We start from the raw sequence: 20,554 nt of genomic DNA on the forward strand, positions 1-20,554 counted from the left end.
TTCCTAGAGGCACAGTCCAGACATTTTCACAGACTCACTTCCTTCATCACTTCTTTTGTGCAGCCATACGGTCTGCGTTGGCCAATATCCTGCCCACACCACTGTTATGTCCTAAAGTATGGCTTACCTCTCAAATGTCCCTGCTGCCTCTTGCACCCCTCATGTTTCTTGCTCCTATCAGGTGTCTGGTCCTGCAGAGCAGAGGATTTGGATATTGTGGGCCAAGAAGAGAGCGAGGATGGTCTGTGACTGGACAAGGTTTTGGACAGTTGACATTTATGTGACCCTTTGTACTGTTTCCCCCCGACATGTTTTTTTATTTTGCCCAACCCCCTCCAAGTTCCCTTCCTTATTCTGCCATAAGATTTTATTAATTTCTGTTCTCCCTTTCCAATGGACAGCATTTTATTTTCATTTATTTCCTTACATTACCCAATATAAATCTCCAAGTAAGAAGCAACTCAAATAGATAAATTCACTAAAGAACAAAAATATATTTCCACTACAACGTTTCAGCTTCCGCCTTCCTCATGTAGGACAAGATGGTTTGCTCAGTGGCTGCACAGAGCCAGATCAAATTAGACCTAAAATTATTTACATCCTTTATAGATAGGGAAAATGCGATCAAATGTGATACTTTCTCGTCTAAACCCCGCTCTCTGCCCTGTGGAGTTCCTCAGGGATCATCGCTCAGCCCTACTCTTTTCAATATATATGTAGCGGAACTTGCCCCTCTTATTCAATATTTTGGCTTTTCGCTCACATCCTACGCGGACGAAATGCAGATCGTGCTGTTCACCTCTAACAACTCCATTGAATCCAGAACTGCATGAGACAAATCAGCATCTGGATGAGCAAGCACGGTCTTAAACTGAACTCAGAAAAGACGGAGGTGATCTTGTTCAGAAACCCCAACTTCTGGTCTGCACCCTGCTGGCCTGCAGAAATGGGAATGCGCCCTTCCCCCACAAGAGTCTTGGGGTTATCCTGGATGACAAATTAAATCTTGGTAAGCAAATTAAAGCAGTTCTCATTCTCCTACAACACGCTTAGAATCCTTCAAGAAAATATTAAACTTTCTCCCCATCAGTTCCAGGAAGACAGTAAATTCCACTCTAATACTTTCCAAGTTGGATTATTGCAACGGCTTATACAGCTGCCTGCATGCTCAATGCATCAACAAACTTGAAGTTCCACAGAATTCAGCAGCAAGACTACTGCTTGGACTACCAAGACATCAATCTGTCACACATGCCCTAAAAGATTTCCACTGGCTGAATGTAAAAACATAGGATCAAAATCAAATCTCTTTGCTTTACTTACAAGGGCCTCCACGATTCTGGACCAGTTTTTCTGAGGAAAACCTCTTCTTGGTACGTTCCCACTAGAAATAAGATCAATGGGATCTTTCAAAATAAACACCTTAAGGTACAAAAAAATCCAAATGGGGGTGGAAGCAGCTTCCGGGCACAGCAACCAAACAGTGGAATCTCCTCTCTTTTCACATTAGATCAGCTCTCTCTGTTCTAAAATGTAGAAAGTCCCTAAAAACCTTCCTCTATAACCAGTGGCCTTTTTCTTTTGCATCTGTTCAGCACTCTGACTAGTGCCAAGACGCCCCCAGGTATACGCTGCGCTCTACAAATTTCTTTATCATAACATAACCACCGGGTCCACCAGCACAGGGAGGAATGGCACATGGAGGGGGGGGGTGCTGTGGAAAGGAGATACATGCCTAGGTGATACCTGCTCCTCACCAGGGGTGTTAGGTCCTTCAGACACTTGAAAGAAGGCCTGAACTGCGCAATCATGGAAAGAGTGTGTAGGAGAAGCAACACTTCTACCTTGTATGTGAAGGCTGCAAGGAGGTGATGGTTGTGTTGGGGGAGGTGAAGGATGTGGCTGGTTGGCTGTCTGCTGGGAGTGCCCAATCCTCAGGAGGTGAAGTGGTACAATGATGTCCAGACCTGAAATAGGCATCAGTGTTTTGGTTAGTTGACCGATAATGACTCCTCATAATCCAGGTCCTCCTCATTGACCAGCACCATATCATATTCTTCCTCCTCTTCTTGGAGCGGTGCCGGCAGCTGAAACTGCTGCTTGGAGGATTGGGTGTTCTCCTTGGATTGCCTGCCGCCCTCCACTGGTGGATGGCTCAGCTTCATCAAGCGACTGATCATAGGCGCCTGAAAGACAGAGGTTGCAACATACGTACGTACCATAATATCGTGGTATAACACAAGGTTTAGACCCATTTATCTTTGAATCCACGTGTGACCTGGTGTGTAAATCTGCATGCGACAGCTCGAACTGTAGCATTGAGGTGTTTAATGCAGATGTGCAATGCAAACATCACACTCACCACATCCAGCCACAGCTCTGTGTGATATTGAGATCCCCTTTGATGTCCGCCTCTGAACCTGGCTCCTTGATTGTGTGGCAGAAGACATGGTCCTCGATCCAGCAGCTTCAGAAGGAAGTGACACCTTAATGTTCAGCATGACGCACGAGTGAATGTGCAAAATTAACACAGACATCACTGATTATATTGGGAAAACATCACACCAACATCTGATGTTTCATAAACCGTGGCAATATCTGCTAATTTCCTTTCACAAACATTTTGTTTTACTGAACTATTTGGGAATTAATGTTTCACAACTGTATAAAGCACACTTACCCGACGGATAGATGGTAGTGGGTCCGACTGTTACAGCCAGAAGGTCTCCCAAATCCCTTCTGAGGTACTTTGGATAACTGAAAACTCCTGACAGCAGCTGCAATATACCATACAATTCCATATATCAATACAAAGGATGATGGTACATGTATAGGTCACAGGTATTCACTTTCAGCACATTTGGGGCTACTCCTTCTAAGATGACAGTATAAGCAATTTGGTATATACTGTATTATTTCAATTTAAAAAAGTAAAGTCGTCCATTTATTAGACATCATGTTATGAAGTAGCATACTCTTATGAACCATATCCGTGCATGGGGATATTAGACACATACCACATACTGCTAACACATCATCCTATATTAAAGACTGAGCCTTCAATAAAGTAATCTTTAGGTGTATTTACCAGGATCTACCATCTGTGCAGTGTGCGGTGCCTGGCCATCTGCCATACCCATACGTGGAGCATCGATAGCTGTAGTAGGTGCTTTCCTGCCACCATCACAGTGCCTAAAATGATAGGAGTGGATTTAGTTTACATTCTAGTTGACACGTGATCAACAACATAGCCTAGTTCAGTTCACATGTGTGAGACTAGTAATGGATTCTGTGTGACATATCTTTGGGTTGTAGGATCACATTGTAGTAAATGAGAACCTCTTCTGATCATATTTCCATTCCAGTTTGTACCAGTGGTATAGGTTGACGGGCCCCATGATCTTGCCTCCATGCAAGTGCGGGGACCTCTTCTCCTGTGGGTGGATCTGCTCTGTATGTGGAAATTAAAAGTACTCAACAGACAATGCCAACAAAGGAAGATTATGTACAACTTCTCACATGATTACTCATTAACATTTACAAGACAACTACGATGGTTACTAATTCATGCACATTTTCATGTGCCATATACCACTGTAAAATGAAATGACTAGCAGTGATGGACCACTGTTTGTGAATAAGAAAATGGAAGTGGACATTTCCATCACCTTGGATTCTGAGACTTGTAGAGATAAAGAGAGACACATGAGAGTCTAAATCAGCATGAATATTTACACAAATCTGAAGTGGCTTCCATAGTGACATTAGCTGTTACTTGGACACATTTAGCAAATTAGGTCATTGTTTGAATCAACACATTACCTGGCACCACATTAAAGAACATCATTCATAGGCAGCCCATGCAGCAGGTGGGGGTGCATGGTGGAGAGGACATCCTTCTCAAGGGGGGAGTGAAGGGGTTGGTCCCAGTTTGTTCACCAGGGAGAGCTCTGGCTACCACTATCCTGGTGAACTTATTCTTCACCAGTCTCTGCTCATCCTGCCATGTTTTTGATCTTTGTGATGGTCTGGACATCCTCCCCCAATGCAGACTGACTGAAGTAGCCAACTGCTGCCATAGGGCGGCCTTCTGCGTTGCACTGCTGATGTATGGAGTAAGATCATGCAGTTTTTTGTAGTTCCGAACTACATAAGTAACAAGCAACTGGGTCTCCTTATGTTTGGTGGATTGTTTTGGGGTATGATCCTGCTATTGGATTATCTCCCAAATTTGTAAAAGGACTATGTGGCAGTGGCCAGATCTTTATTACTTCAAAGGTGGCGGGGGGAGAGGGGGTGGACTAGACATTTTGATAAATTGTGGGGGCAGTTTATGTTAGAAACCTAGAGGTAGGTCGAGACGGTAAAATGCTGAACTAGGAAAGGGAGCTGTTTAGATAAGTTTTTTCTAATGAATTCAGGAGTTTTAATGTACTTTTGATTTGGGGTTTATTCTGTGATGAAATATGATTTGTATATATATTTATTTATTGCTGGTGTATGGATAGATTTTTTTTCCTTCGCAATTTTGGATCTCAATTAAAAAAAAATATATATATATATATATTTAAATAAAAAAACTCAACTGGGTCTTTTCCTCAAAGTTCTTCTTCCTCTTCATGTGTAGCATGCTGATTGCAAGTCAAGGTGGAGAGCAGGCAGGTGAAGTGTTGTTGTGGAGAAACCAGAGCCTTGAATGTGTGCTGCTTTTATGTGGTTTCTAGTGCAGGGGTTGCAGGTATTAATTGTTTGCCGGGTATGAAATTAAACTTAATCCACCCCAAGTGCAGAGGTTCTGGCCCGAGTGCTGAGCCTCGGCATTCATAAAGACTTTTGGTCTAACTTTACCTTTGTGAATCGGGCCCTTAGGCTTTAGCGTAGCTTACTTCAAGATATTCGCATTACTCTAGAGGACTGATGCACCAGATGCTCAACCTAGGTCTCATTTGCCCCCTTCTGTCCAAACTCTTCTCCTTCCTAGTGAGTGGTGTACCTGTGTGCAGGGTAAGGTTTCAAGTCGTGCCTGTGTGAGTGCGGAGTGAGGCATATGCCTGTGCGAATGCAGTTTGAGGGATATGACTGAGAGCAGAGTGAATACAAGAACAAAAAGCCCCTAAACAGAAGTACATTTTTTGAGTGCGCTCTGGGATAAAATAATCATTTCCTCAGGAGGTTTCAATGACCAGAAATTTGAAAAATGTATTTCAAAACCTGCATTTCAACAGGAAAAATATAGCAATTACCCCCGCCGGAGTGAATTCAGATCAGGTGTTAAAAACTGACAAAAACAGGCCATTTACAAACATACAGTCAAGAACCAGTGACCATTGATAATGTACAACACTCGGGTCACTCAGACAAAACTATACACTTCTGCACCCAATCAGATTTTTATTTTAACAATCTAGAGGATCAGAGTATGTGTCGACAGCGTTTCGATCCTGTTAAAATATGGGATCATCAGGACTGGCAATCAGTTGCCTCATATAAAGCACATTAATTTAACATCATTAATCAATATGTGATCATGAACAGGCCAGTCACTGCTCTGCCGGTTACCAATTTATACATATATGAACCACCGGGCGAAGACGGAAACAAATGCGCAGGAGACTGAAGATGTTGAGTTTCCGGTGTTCTTATGCGACTAATCAATACAGCCATCAAGGGGCGACTGTGACCAAGTTCCGTCGTGTTCTGAATAGGAAATCCGGGAACGAGCTGTGCGATAGTTTTCAGGTCGCATGGAGAAATCGTCCACTGCGAAGAGATGCTGCTGTCGATGTGAGAGCAGAAGCATGTGTGTGGGGTCCCTGCATGATCTTTGTGTGCATGCACTTTACAAAGGCCGAACCTACTGGCTTTGGTAATCCTTTTTAAAATGATGGCTTTGACTTGCAGTGCGGGTAGTGGAAATCCAATACGGTGTGTGAATGAGAATGGCAGCGAGTTTTGATATGGTAGATGCAGGCTCTGTCAAAGGAGTTTGAGGAGTGTCGGGCAGCTGACAACTGAATGAGATGTCACCCGAGTGAGGAGGACCAATAACCCATGGCAGCCTAGCTTCTGCCACGGTTAACCCCCACCAAAGTGAATGTAACGTATAAAGCACGAAACTCATGCCCGAGGGCGTCTTGGCCTCGGGGATGTCAAGCTTAGGATGCGATAAGGTTTTCCAAATGGATGTCACATCCTTGGCAGCGCTCAGGACATGAAGGAGCTGAGCCCACCTGGATGAATGCGCTGCTGGGTCAGACATGAGCGGGTCTGAACACCTTCCCGCCCGCAGAGCTGCTCCAGGGAAGCACTCTTTGTTGTGCTCAGAAGGATGGTGGCCTACTCTCTCCCCTTCCCATCAAGCAATGCCACTTGAAGGGCTTATTTTAGAAATCTGTGGGTGTGCCAAAATACGCAAATCAAAAGAAAATACGAACTGATCTTTTAACTTCTTTTTAGACATCACTTCAGACCTTAGCATACTATCCTAGACAGACGTTTCTCTCTCATCATTGCCTATGTATTGCTCTAACAGTCTACAAGTTGCAACATACACGGTAATGGAGTGGAAACAAGTCCAATTTTATTTTAAGAAGCAGAGTGATAGTTCACGGAGTGCAGTTAAAAGAGATACATGTTAACTCTGCCCTTTTAAACATTCACTGTGTGCAAGGAGGGAGCAGATCACCGCAAAAGATGCCCAATTACTGATCGACAGAACCAAAAGCACATTAGCATAATCATCATTATACTTTCAAATAAGCCGCAACACTCATTGCTCATGAATAAAAGAAGCTAAATGGAACAAAAATCCTCACAGGCGATTCCCGCCACTTCAGCCAGAATTATGCGATGCGTCACGCGGCTCTGTGGAGATAAAACAGACTCGCGCTCAGCCTCAGAATGCGTTTGTCGCCCATTTGTGGAGAACAAAACAGGAGTTTATTTATACATGAGGTGGTATTTTCAATTGTGCTGCTGTCGTAGATGCTCTTTCGTGGTGAGTTTGCAGATGCGGATTACCTTTTCCTGGTCAGCTACAACTCTTCCATTAACTTCCGCTTTTGAAGGAAGAAAAGGCGCATTGTATTTGTTTATTGGTTAGTTAGCTAGTTACATGCCTGTGCACGTGACCTGCTAAACAGTTCAGTGGGGGGCACATATAGCTAACGCAGACCGCATAATACACGTGTTGAGAATTCTACAATAGACTGAATTACATTTAAAAAAAAATGTAAAAAGATTGAGATTTATGTCAAGTGTTCATCCCAATTTTATATCAACAGCAAGGTTATGATACGGAGCTTGAGGCATCGACGCTTGAGCTGTGTCCAAACTTCTCGCCATAAGGAAATAAGCATCAAAGAAGTAAAAACAGGCCCACCCTTTCCCTACCTCCGAGTCAGTACTAAAGCGTGTATTAAATAAGGCTTGATGTCAGTTGGGAACATGTAGAAGTGGATATGAGATGGGGACAGGTTTGCACGGAGGGGTTCCGAGTGACCTTATAGACAGACCTATACTCACATTTTTCTGTCCACTCAGGGCCTCGAGGAGGAAAGCATGCACTTGCTAACGATTACTCACGCACTATTTTATCGTACATAATAAGCCCCTTGTTCCACATCCCCTACGAGTTGCCTGTATGGACATACAAATTAAGGGTGGGAGATGTGTTGATGGAAGTCATAAGTAACCGTGTGGTATCACTGGCCCCCAATATGCCAATGCTCCCCAAACAAAAATATACACCTAGCCCCTTCCACTCTCCATAGCCACATGTGTGTCATTGAAAGAAGCCATTTAGTGAATGAAATTACAATAGGTTTTACAACCCAACCAAATATCAAATAAAGGAATATTTTTAAATCCTTTTGATTGGTAATTGTTGAGGATGTAGCATTGAACAGGAGAACAAGTCTTTTTCAGTGGCTGGCTTCTTTCAAATACATGAAAAGCAGCCATCTTGAGCATCCCACCCTAACCCCCATCCACTTTCACAACTCTGCTTTTTCCCTGGTATTGACCAAGTACTTCTGGCATTCTGCCACACCCCTTCACCTCCATCAGCATTCCCTTCCTCACCTAAAATGTAAACAAAAAAACAAACAAAAAAAAAAAAACACACAAAAGGGACCATAGTTTACCGCCACTCTACCACCTTCCTCACCACCAACCCACTCATGAGTTCAGACTGCTTCCCTACAGCCCTCATTACAAGTGCCTAGGGTTTACCATTATAGTAATCCTGCACCACAATTAAAGATCTAGACGGCATTTTTATTTTGTGAATGCAAAATTACAGAATTCAATTTTGACCCCTCAAGAAATGATTAATAACCAGGGAATTCTGTGTTACCACTCTGATTTCCACAGGTTAGTCCTCACTTTCGGTCCGTTTTCCACCTGGGTATTCTGCTGCTGAAGTATCCAGGGGTGGTGGGGAAACATCAGGGGTGTAGTGTTTCCACATCATTTGTGATCCCGATTTTGCCTGAACCCCTGGTAACCGCTGAACCAAGTTTACCAGGCTACACATTACAAGGGCCTGGTAGACAGTGGGCAGACTCCCAGCTACTGTCAGAAGGACACAGCCGCTGCTGACCTTGGGCACATCACAGTATTTCCATGGAGTCTAGTGACTGGAGAAGGATGCAGCAGCGGTCTCGACAGAAGTGGAGAACGCTGCAGACAGAAATCATCCTACCTACCTTCCTGCAAACTGAAGACAGTATAAGTAGTAGTAGCAGCGGCGGCGGCATTAGTTACATTGTTTTCCCCCCTTCCCTCGGGTCTGTGGAGAACCAGGGTAGAGTTTGGAGGCAGCTGCTGTTCCACTGACGTATTTCTAGGGTACAATCAAATTGGCTGCACACTGGCACCAAGAGTCAAAAGTTGAGAACAATTGCCAGTATACGTTGATTTGTATAATGGCTTCTAGTCAGAGACGTATATAACATAGAATTATAGATGCGTAACTCTGAATAATGTCTGTTTTTTGCTGAGAGGGTTCTGCCGAGTGACAGCAAATCGACGAGTGAACGTCAAGTTCCCGATGATGTCACACAGGACTCTGAAGTGAAAATCATCCCAGTTATTCACTTTTTACCCATCTATAATTTTATGTAAAGCAGATCCACAAAATAATGTGCCCCTGCTTTCAGCTGGTACGCAGTTACACGACTGTGCTGCTTTCCAGCACAAAAGCCAGACACCCTGGGACAAATGCAGCCCCCACGGGATCTTTTTTAGGAGCAACCTCATGCAAAGTCTAGACGGCCCAAATGACGTCACCTGTTCAGGTAAGCAAAACTCCTCTTCAGTAGCAAGGATCAGAGCTCCTCCAGGAAGGGGGCTTCATTTGGGGCTGCACAATCTTGCTTACTGGTTTAAAATCTTCAGCAGCCTGGTCGCAGGAAGACCACCACCACAATGGAATCAACCAGTGTAATGTCCCTCAGGAGAACCAGTCCTGGAAGCCTCCTCTGCAGTGGCGTAGATAGTGTGGACAGTGGGGTGGTCCACCACGGGTGGCAGAGGTGAGAAAGTTGTCTGTCGACTACTCCCCTCCCCCACAGCCCCAGGAACAAGTTGTCTGTCAAGAGCCATCCCCCACCCGCTCTTACCTGTACCGGGCAGCAAACTCAGGGAATATGTCTAACTACTCCACTGTTGATCTGCGGCTTTAGCGGTGTGATCGCCTTTTGAAGACCTCAGTTCTTCTGCAGTTTTAGGATTAGGTTGTCATATGCCTCCTTAACCACATCTTATAAGTTTACAGTTAAGAGTTTGTTATTTACAGGTATTTGTTTCACGCAGAGCAGGGGCGGCTCTAGGCTCATGGTGGGCCTGTGCAGGGAGCGCAGGTAGGGGGCCCCGGAAGAGGGGGTCCGGGCGGGGCGGAGCTCAGGAAGGTGTTTTAATAAAACGTCCAGAAAAGGCGTTAGATGACCAGTAACATGGTAACAGAAAAACAACGTTTACTTTTTGAGTGCTCATCACTTGGATACTTGGTTTTAGAATCTGGGTCTCTGGAGGGACCCCTTTCAACAAGAAAAACACGTTGCACGTCCGTAAGAGAGTTCGGCCACAAAGTAGGATCCCTCCAATCACATATATCATATTCAGAACACGGGTCTGTAACATGGTCTTGCTCTTTGGCTTCCTTTTCAATACCAGCATCATCCGTCTGTAAACTCTGAACCTCCTTCAGAATGCCAGATGTTGATGGACCGATGAATGATGTTTCAGTTTCTCTGTCTGAGGGTCTTTTGTAATAATCCTCATCCTGAGTTGGTAATTGCTGCATGTTTGTATCAATTTCAGAGTCACCTTGTTCATATTCATTGGTCTGCTCATGAGTATCATTCTGCTCATGGATATCATCATTTTTTTGTTCTTCTTTATGGTCGTCAGCGCCTGTTTTACCTAGTGCATCAGCAGTACTCTGGCCAGAGGATTCTCCATCTTTAGGTTTCCCTTGGGTGATAAAGTTCAGGATTGCTCCTTCCTGTGACACTACGAAAGCCTGCTGAGCCACCTTTCTCTTTCGTTTCGAATAACCAGATTTGTGTACTCGAATTCTCTTCATTTTGCTTGCAATGCAGCGGGCGAGGCTAGCAGTGGGTAGGGAAAAAAAGAAGACAATCAGCAGTGGCGGCTGCTGAAAGATTTTGATGTGTCATTTTTATTTTCTTGCAAAAACAACAGTTGATGGACAGAATGCAGAACAATGTCATACATTCACCTCAGTACAGAGATCTGGGCCTAAATCCATCGTTTTTTGCTCACCACACCACCCCAGTTCAGACATGGCCATATGCAAATCAGCCTTGACCCTGTGCCTCATGGGAACAGCCCAGCCCGAACTGCCAAGCCATGTCTTCCCTGGACTACACAATGAAGGACCAGCATACCTTAATGAACGAGTGAATTTCCACCAACCTACCAGGAAAATATGTTCCAGAACCATCTCCCTAGCAGCCACCCAATGCAGCCGCTGATAAAACAGTGGAGGCCGCTACTTCTCCCACCTGGCAGTGAAGACCTGAAAACCCTCCCCCTGCACCTCAGAGCCTCACCATCGCTCCAGCAGTTCAGGAAGGACCACAAGACCTCGCTGTTCAACCAACAAGCAGCATTATCCAGCAGCATGAATCCCACACCGCCTCGAGACCCTTATGTGTGAAGCAGCTGAGCTTTACAAACCCTGACTGATTGATAGTAATTACCCTTCCCACTACATGTATGACACATTATGAGGACTAGCCACATATGGAAGGTTTATTTGAAGAGTGTTATAAAACTATAGGGTAGATCATGTGACTTGGCATACAAGGTCTGTTTTATCAGTCAACTGAGAACAGTAGAGCCTGGAGAATAGTTCATGATCTATTTGGGAAGTGACCTTAGCAGGAAGAGAGTAAGCTACCTTGAAATCATGGCACACAGAGACCTGTCTCAGTACGTCACTAACTGAACCTGAAGACAGCCTACAGGTAACCAAAGACTCGTCCACTTTACCACATTGTCAAAAGACAAAATACAATATATTTAATTAAGGTTTCTTGTATAGTGCCATATTCCAGCAACCAGTTCTGCTCGCTTTACAGAGCACCTATTAAACAAGGATTAATTACAGTGAGTCCTAAGGCTATGAAAAGGCACTAGAGGTTCACTGAAGCAAAATGAATGTGCAAGGAACATCCAGTCAGGAGACAACTTTCAAGCAGACGTACGAATCACTAGCACAGCGTACCAACGACCCCATGGGCCGTGGCATAAGCAAGGAAAATGGCCCCTTTGGCTGCTGCTCAGGAAGTAAAATATAGCAATTATCAGGGTTCAATGGGCCCCTGAGGGTTTTGGGTCTCAGTACCACTGTACTTGCTGAACCAATGGTAACTATGCCCCTAGTATGGACAGAGAAGGCTGCTTCACCAATTGCAAACTGAGGACTAGTTAAAACAGTTTTCTCTGCTAGTCACATGACAAGCACTGGAATGTAATTAAAGAAATGATCAAGAAGCCAGTCTCCTACCAAGGTCTCTGCAAAAGGGCGTTAGATTGAGTTAACATGGGTAGGCACTGCCATCCTATTCCAGGCGTCCATCCATAGGTGCTTGCATTTCATGTCTGCCTCAACACCATAAAAACAGACATAACCAAATGCCAAGTACATTCGAACACTCGATGTTATAAAAGATTTGTGCAGGCAGATCCGCTCCTTAGAACACAAGTATCAGCTTCATACTCTGTTTTCATGATTGTTGATAAGTAATTGTAATCATTTTAATGAATCCTTAACATTACGTCTAACACCTCGTATCCTGCTCTCCTCTTCCCCCAATACGACCGTGCCTCCCAAGTTACACCTCCAAAAGTCACCATGCCTCCCCTCAGCCACAAGTAAACACCGCCCCTGCACTCTTGACTCACATTTCCCTCAACATACAGCGCCGATCTGTACCACTCCCTACCCCTGGCGCACAGTGACCACCTATCCGACCCGCGCCCTCTCAGAGATGAATCGTGAGAGAGAGGCTCTCTCTCACGATTCATCATGCCCTCCCTTCCCATGACCACCAGAATACCTCCAGCTCGCCACCTCACATGGCTTACCTCCACCCAGGCCCAAAGCACACACCATCTACAATAACATCCTCACCCAACCTTCCCCACGCCCCCGGCTCCTCACCCCCACGGGCTGGGATACATTCCTATGCCTGATCTGCCCTCCTCCCCAGGGCTCCCCACACCCTCGTCCAATGGCTCACCTTCCCTCGGATTCACTCTGCAGTGGCACACGTTGACCTCCTCACTCCCCCTCCCCATGCCCTGACCCTCGGGCTGCTCACCTCGCAGCTGGCACCAAAGGTTGCACACTGGCATGCTATCCTCTGCAAGGCGGCCTTTCTTGCCCAGGGTCGCTAGGCGCGCCGGTGCATGGCCTCGGCCGGTCACGGTGCTGCTCGCTGGGCACGGGTGCTGCCACCCCTCCTGCCGCCAGTGATGCATGGTGCTTCTGTAACCCCTTCGCTGCAGGACTCGCGGGCACTGCGCATGCGCGCGCATGCGAGCCTCCGGAGGTGCCAGATCTGGACTATTAAAACAAGCTCGATTCTCCTGGAAAAAAGTCCTAAACAAGCACAAGACCTACCAGAAGAGCCCGAAACAAGGCCGACCCCACACAAAGACGAGACTGGGTTAGAAAGGAAAAGAGTATAAGAACAACCATTCAGCGTGCATCACATTAGATTTAGCACGCCTCAGTCGTTCATGCGCCAAATCCCTGCCAGGGGCCGCCACGAATATGTATTGTATCCGATTCCTCGTGGTGGCCCCTGGGGTTTGGTGGCCCTGTGCAGGTGCACATGCCTAAGGCCGCCCCTGCGCAGAGTGAAGGCTGTTAGGCTAAACACGGACACCTGCACTGAAGCCCGGGTTCCGGAAATTCGTGAAAGGACTCGAGAACTGGCTATTTGAATGAACAGAGCACCAAAGAGCAGCTAGCAACCCCAGCGCCTTGAGACCCTCACGGGTGATTTCCGCGCTTTATAAACCCCGATTAAGAGCTGGAGGCCGGATACTACCAGACCAGAGACCGCTCCTGGGGAACGGAGACTTTCCTACCCGATTTCTGAGGAGCACAGCACCGCTCGGGATGGCAGATGGTGGGCCAGCCTATGGCATGGGCAGGCCAGTCCAGATCCACGGGGCCATCATTCAGAAGGGCACTTTGAGATCCCAATGCATGTAGGTGCTTTTGGTGAGTTGGGGGAAGCAGGCCCCAAATTTGATTTTGCCCATGGCGCGCACTCAGCAGAGGCCGCCATGAGAGCTGGACTAGCTGATCAAAGAGGAGGATAAACCGCGGAACCCCCAACACAGGTGATTACATCATGGACACACTGGAGCCTGCAGCCCGGCCTCATTCTGATGCATTATTTCTGCCTCCAAGGGGGACACTATGTCCAGACTTGCCCAGAGGTGGTGAAGTTTATGTAAAGGACAAAACTGTACTTTGTGACAGCAGGAGGTTTCGAGTGCCTGCCAGTGTTTTGAAGCTTAAAGCAATAAAAAAAACAAATAAAAGAAAACAGGGGCTCTTAAAAATGCCCAGCGCGTGCCAATTATCCTTCGTGATGCAACGCACGCTTGATATGAGCTTCAGGGGTCACTCTTCGCACAGCTAACACATGCCATCTTCCGGTCAGGGACCAAACACAGGCCCTTGGGTGCAAGGGGGGGGGATGACACCACTTTAGGGGACCCCAATCCTTCAGAATGCCCATTCCACCCAAGGCCAATTCATATTTGTGAGCTAAGGCAGATTCAAGGGCCCCTCTTCATATTCTGTAAGGGGCCCCATCCTTTTACATTACGTACGCCACTGCTTCCAGTGACTCCTGTATCGCAGCAGCTCCCTTGGGAGTTCTTTATGATAATAATTCATATATAGTCCAGCAAGTGGTTTAACTTCTTCAGTTCCATGAGGTATCGCTTAAATGGGTCAAACTCCCACAATTCCTGCTAACTGATCTTTGATTCAAATAATATTCAGGGGCAGAGATTGGAAGGGCTTTCCTTTTGGCTAGCATCTGTAGAATTCACTTCACAAAATTATGAAATGCTCTTGAAACTAAGACAAAACCTCTGGTGACATCTTAAGTGTACAATTGTTGCAGTGACCAATTAGATAGACTACTTGGGTGCCAACGCTCCCTCATTTACATGGGGCCACATACTATGCAGACACGCCCAGGAAAGTGCCTGCTGAAAGAGTGAGCACGCACCCGGTACTACAGGATGGACCCAAGAGACTGTAGACAGTGGTGCATCAACGGTGTCACGGTGGCCTAGATGCAAGCCTGCAGCCCTAATGGAAGTTACATCTCTATTTGCAAAGCTGTTGCAGAGTGCCAATATGACCTTGGTGCAGGGCTTCATTTGTGCCAGTGGGTAGTACCAGCAACAGTTCGGGGGACCAGTCTAACTGTCCATCAGACTTTTACCTAGGAGTCAGAGAAAAGAGTTAAAAGGAGGAAGTGAAAAATTTGAAAACTGACAAATTGAGAAAGCAGGGATGAAAAAGAACCTACAAGATTCAGATAAAGAGACTGGGAATGTAGTATGGTGGGAAAATGAGGAGGAATCAAAGTAGACGACCCCTATTGCATTGGGTATCCCTGGCCTTTGGCAGCACCAGAGGCCAGTTCCTGAGAAAACATTTGGTCCCCTTCAATTGCTATTTTATTTTATTTTTATTACGCACATCAGGTGCCATTGCTTGAATTCTGATAAAGGATTTAAATTGCGTACATCTATTTCTTTAACATAAAAGCGGCTTAGAAGCTGCATGGTTTTGGATCCTGCCTAGGAGATGTCTTTCATGGGGTTGGGTTTGTGCATTATTGGGCCTCCTGGCCTAGGAGCAGACCTGCACATATTTGGATAGATTTTGCTCCTCCTGCCTAATGCAGAAAAACAAACAAATGTCAAATTGCCATTAGGAGTGATTTTATTGCATCCATCCGGCCTCTGTTGGGTCTTAGCCAGTGGAAGAGTATATTTTCTAGTCTGCAGTTTTCTTCGTGGATAGGTTTGTGAAGCAAGAGAGTTAAATTCTTCAACTAAACAAAAAATCATCCATAACTAATGTGCTACACTGCTTGCTTTACTTCTCCAATAACAAAGGATTATTAATTCATCAAAGGCTTTATGTTTACACTGTTTGCTATCTGTATGTGATGAATGTTTGGTTTTTGCTAGTTAATGTACCCCTTGTCAATCGACTTACATTTTTGGTCCAATTTTAAAGCTCATTAACTGAGGGTCTTCACACCTATATGCCGGTTTGCTTTGTTGATTCCGTTACTAATGTTGACAGCACTTATACCATAGGTTCGTTCTATAAGGTTGTGTGTATAGGTATACGAACAATGTACAAATGTTCTTTAAGCACACTTGTAAATGATCCCCTTGTTGGCTATTCACCTCAGTATATACCCTGCCACCCAGGGGGTTAATTAGGCTGCCCAGCTTCCTTTTACTAGTTCTGCAGTGACAAGCAGTCTTCTCTGGCAGAACCTAGTACACCTACATCCTGTGGGTCATCTGTAGGATGGCACCTTTATACCCACAGCGACTCTCGATTCAGAGATTCAAGCCAGTGTTAGAAACCTCAGTCCACAGACCCATGTGAGGCAAACCGCAAACAACCAGGGCCGCAAACAGGAAGTCTTCTAATTTACATCTGTTCTAGGCAGGTCTGCCCTTGGAATGTGCCACAGGGCTCTTAAAGGTAAACACGGCGAGCAACTGATGGCCCCAGAGTGAGAAGGACTAATATTTCCAGACTTGCATGTTTCAGATTATAAATTGTGTTCTAAATTTTTTCCATGGACTTGCTTTTTGGCAAAATGCTATCTAAGAGTTCCATTCACCACAAAAATGCAAGCTAGTGCCTCATTTATTCATTCTTGCTGAGCCATCCATTCCTCTCTTCACCATCCTTGGTCTGCCGAGCCCTCATCAGGACTCACTGGAAATCTCCCCCCAGAGAAACCATTTGCTTCAGTCTTTTCGATCAACCTTGGTCTAGAGTTCAGTTCCCATCATAAGAGGCATACCGGAAGAACTATACAGATGTCTGACTCTGAAAGGCATGGAGCTAAACTTCCCTCTCCATCACGACTTTTGTGTGGATTTCTTTTGCACTGCCAACTACCGGCCCCTCGTGGACAATGGTAAATGGAAGAAAAAAAAGAAGTCCAATTGTTCAACCATGGCTTTCGGGGTCTTGCCACTGAGCCTTACAGGACAACTCAAAAGATGAGCTGGGTGTGCTCTGCATGCATGTAAAAATGTGCCGCTTCTTGAGGAAATAATCTGGCTAGGGGGTTGCAAGTATAAATTGAAAAGGATTGGGAATAAAATTGATCCTTTCAGGACAACATAGTTTAGCTCTCTAGGTCTTGAATAAAAAGGGTGTCATGTGATCGATTCGATTCTCTAGGAATGACTTGATCCAAGTCCATGCCGTGCAGAGTTACCAGCTGTAATCAATGACATGGTCAGGATCTGGCGCTTAATTGTTCTGTTAGCAACTAACAGATCCAGCAACGTCAGTGTTCTGCCCCCACCTCCAGCCACCGGCTGCTGAAGGTTGCCCAGCATGGACTGCACTAATACTTCAGGGAGGTGGTCTACGGAAAGGATTGAAATGGGTCAAGCATTGGTCCAAAATGGAGCAAATGGGACACGCATCTTCCTCAAACCTTGGTAGCTGAGGAAACTCTAGTCTGTGCAAAATATTCTTTAAAAGAAAAGGGACAGAGTTGCTCATTGCTGAGACATGGTCTGCTTTTTCTACTTTCTCTATGAGAAATTGAGATATTTTGTCACAGACTTATTGGGACAGCAAGAGGGCGGATTGCAAATCGGGGGGGGGGGGGGAGGGGTTGAATTTAGCTATAATGTGGGAAAATTCTTTGGGAAGATTGGAACCCTCCTTCAGTTCTGCAAACTATGTATTTTTCCCCATGCTAGTTAACTTTAGATTGTTTTTGTTCAGGAAAATAGCCCTTCTGAGGAGACAGAGAGGTGTGCGGAGGGGGGAGGAGAGAGGGGGGGGGGGGGAGAGGGATAGTGGTCTCACTGGCCCACCAGTGAGACCCCTATTGCGCACAGTGGGTCGGTCCGCAGTCCGCACAGACTTGCAAGACAACAAAGCAGGCTTGTTTTAGGTGGATAACAATTATTCACTAGGGTAGTGTAGCAAAAACAAAGTATTTGTTGCAAGGAGAATGAGGGCAATAACACAGGTAAGGAATACAAAAAAAGGAATACAAAAAAAATACAAACATTTCTGCTGCTGTGTGAGAAATGTACATAGGCCTCGCATACCTTTCTGACGCCGCCAAACCTTGAGTGCAGTCTAGGCCTTCGTCCCACGTTAAAGTCCATGGACAAAGGACGCCTCCTAAAGCTCGGGCCTCAGAATGTGTCCCAGTGCAGCCACCGTCCTTTAGAAGATAAAACTTGGGTTTTTTATACTGCGGTAAACCGAAAACATAACCACAGGACCAGTCCGGGGTAATAAAAACATGTACATAGACTATAATTATTTCCCCCAAGATGCTCAAGAGGCTACGGTATAGGAACTGTACATGTCTTAGAGGCAATGATAGCAGTGAGAATTCGGTTTCCAACTGGGCCCATATGGAATATGAATAAGTAAAGAATTAACAATGACGAGCATCAATAACAAAGCATCATTAATATTCAAGCATAATATAAACACCATAAACATTTATAACAAAATGAACTTTTACAGTAAAGCCCAGATGAAGTTACCCTTCCAAAGGCAGAAGTAAAGGTTCTGGGTTACAAACCCGGGGTTTAAAATCATGGCCCAGGACAGCGTTCGTTCCTCCCAGAGACTCCCACTTCTCATCAGTTCTTTAGATCCTCGCCAAACACTGGGCTAATTTTCAGCCTTTAAAGTTTTCGGGGCTCTCATTCTTCCATGGTGTCTCAAGGTGTCAAAGTAATGCGGCGATAGCCAGCTCTCCGAGTACATGGATGAATTGGTTAATTACTCGTCATCTCTGACCCAATGGTTTAGTCTTCTTGTTGGCCCTTTGACCAGATTTTAGAGGATGGGAGTGAAAAAGTAAATAGGAAGTGAACTCACCAGTGTAATATTTCATCGCACATTACACATGCACCTTTTCCCCCAGCAAGGATCCGCAAGCCGGCCCCCTCCAATCCCTGGTGCCAGCCTCAAGAGGCCACTGGTGCCACACTTCACAATCTACAGAAAACACTAACAAAGAAAGTAAGGGAGACATTTGTTGACTCAATCATACTGCTGTTTGTTAGCAGTAGCCAGTGTTATGAAACAGAATGAAATAAAACGGTGTGCATCAATGGACACTTTAAAAACAAATACATTTATAACTGGTCGGGTATGGGGCGGGCATTGTAGCGGAGAAGTGACGCCATGTGATCTGTTGCATCCTTTCCACCTATCTTTTCGGCTGACTGCACGTTGCATGCTGGGATTGTTGAGCCCATCATCAAATACTGAAAGTGGACCACACACTCAGAATGAAACAGGCTATTGACTAAACGCTAGAGTTCGCTCCAGGTGCGACAGTAAATAGAGCCACTTAGCAACTATGAAGTTAAAAAGGTTTAAACATGTTTGCCATTTAATTGCAAAGTGGGGCCATATCATGACCTGTGTATTCGTCTAGGGCTCAGCTGTGTTCCTGTTTTTATGCGGATAAGTTTCTACAATGCATACATTTAACTCGGAATTTCTTGGGCTTATTGTGGCAGACAACGCAGCTCAGAAAACAAAAAGAGGCAAACACAGCTCACCGTCACCGAGCTGTGCATTCTACGTTCAGCCACATACATACCCACGCTTCAGAATTAGCGGTGGGATAAAAACAGGCGCATATCTGTACTCTGTGTGAGGACTCCCGTACCTGATACGGCCCTGGGCTGCCATCTGTATCCATCTCCGTAGAGCATTAAATCCTGAGCTCCATTTTGAAATACAATGAATTCTGGGCATTGTAGTTTTTTTATTTGGTTGCTTCGAAGCAATTAGACTAAGCACCGAACAGAAATTATTTGTAACAAATGCTTTGAGCCTGATTTAGAAAAATGGCGGCATGGAATACGGTGCAACTGAAGACTGCATGGACTATTCGACAGCATACGACTCATTCAATAAGTCATAGAGAACTCCAAAAAGTTTGACATTTTCAAAACAATCTACTTAAACCTACTTCATCTTTAAACTAAAATAATCCCTTCAACTAGCACACGTTTCTTTCATGTTTCTATGTGACCGAGGCTGTGAAAGCTTTCTCGAAGCAATTATCCCACCAGCTACAAAAAACGAGACGTGAGGTTTGACAGAAGTGTGAACCAGCTGTTCGTGTGGGAAGGGTGCCTGTGCACAACGTGCAAATTATGGCGTTATGAAACGTTCTCCAGCAAATAATGCCGCGCGCCCACTCGCGTGAGCTGAACACCAATCACAGTTACGCAAATGCCTCTCAGATGTCCCTGCAGAGGGGATGCGTAACTTTCGGACCCTGACGAGCGCCATTACCTAAATAATACCTTCAGGTGACTCACTAACGCTTGTGAACGAAAGGCCCAGCGTTTTTGAAAACAAAGAAAATGGCTTTGGTTGTACAGGAAGCAAATATGTACACATTGTGTGGGAAAGGTATGAAGGTTTGGCTAACAGGAATGCCACAGGAATACAGTGACTTCTACGCATGTGGGCTGCCATTTCCAATTTACCTCAGATTAGCAATGTTGAGTCATTAGTAATAACTCATTAGAGCATAAACATTTCCCGTGAGCATCTTAAACTTCCCCTGCAGGCCTTTCACCCCAGAGCCAAGTCATGTATGCGTTCGTTTAGGAACACCCACCTCATACACTCCAGTGCACTGCGCAAATACACTCCGCTGTCTAACTGCTATCTGGTGTCTTTTTCGGTTTGGGTCAAACAGACGTACATAGG

The 20,554-nt window shown here is 45.3% G+C and overlaps 1 protein-coding gene across 2 annotated transcripts; it reads right to left on the reverse strand.

The window, feature by feature from the left end:
* Positions 1–583: 583 nt before the first annotated feature.
* Positions 584–20,525, reverse strand: LOC146865343 (uncharacterized). 2 transcript variants are annotated; one of them, XM_085640728.1, is made up of 7 exons: positions 20,463–20,525; positions 18,695–18,826; positions 17,905–18,023; positions 3,089–3,192; positions 2,681–2,777; positions 2,363–2,486; positions 584–2,186 (listed from the first exon to the last, which is right to left on the reverse strand). In XM_085640728.1, the coding sequence occupies exons 4-7, from the start codon at positions 3,138–3,140 to the stop codon at positions 1,992–1,994; spliced, it is 468 nt and encodes a 155-aa protein (XP_085496854.1). In that variant the 5' UTR covers positions 3,141–3,192; positions 17,905–18,023; positions 18,695–18,826; positions 20,463–20,525; the 3' UTR covers positions 584–1,991. The 2 variants fall into 2 exon arrangements, with proteins under 2 accessions (XP_085496854.1, XP_085496855.1); XM_085640729.1 differs by having other exon boundaries at positions 2,155–2,186; positions 2,363–2,467.
* Between the last annotated feature and the right edge of the window lie 29 nt (positions 20,526–20,554).

Source organism: Triturus cristatus, chromosome 2_1 (genome assembly GCF_964204655.1).
Source record: "Triturus cristatus chromosome 2_1, aTriCri1.1, whole genome shotgun sequence".
NCBI classification, from domain to species: domain Eukaryota; kingdom Metazoa; phylum Chordata; class Amphibia; order Caudata; family Salamandridae; genus Triturus; species Triturus cristatus.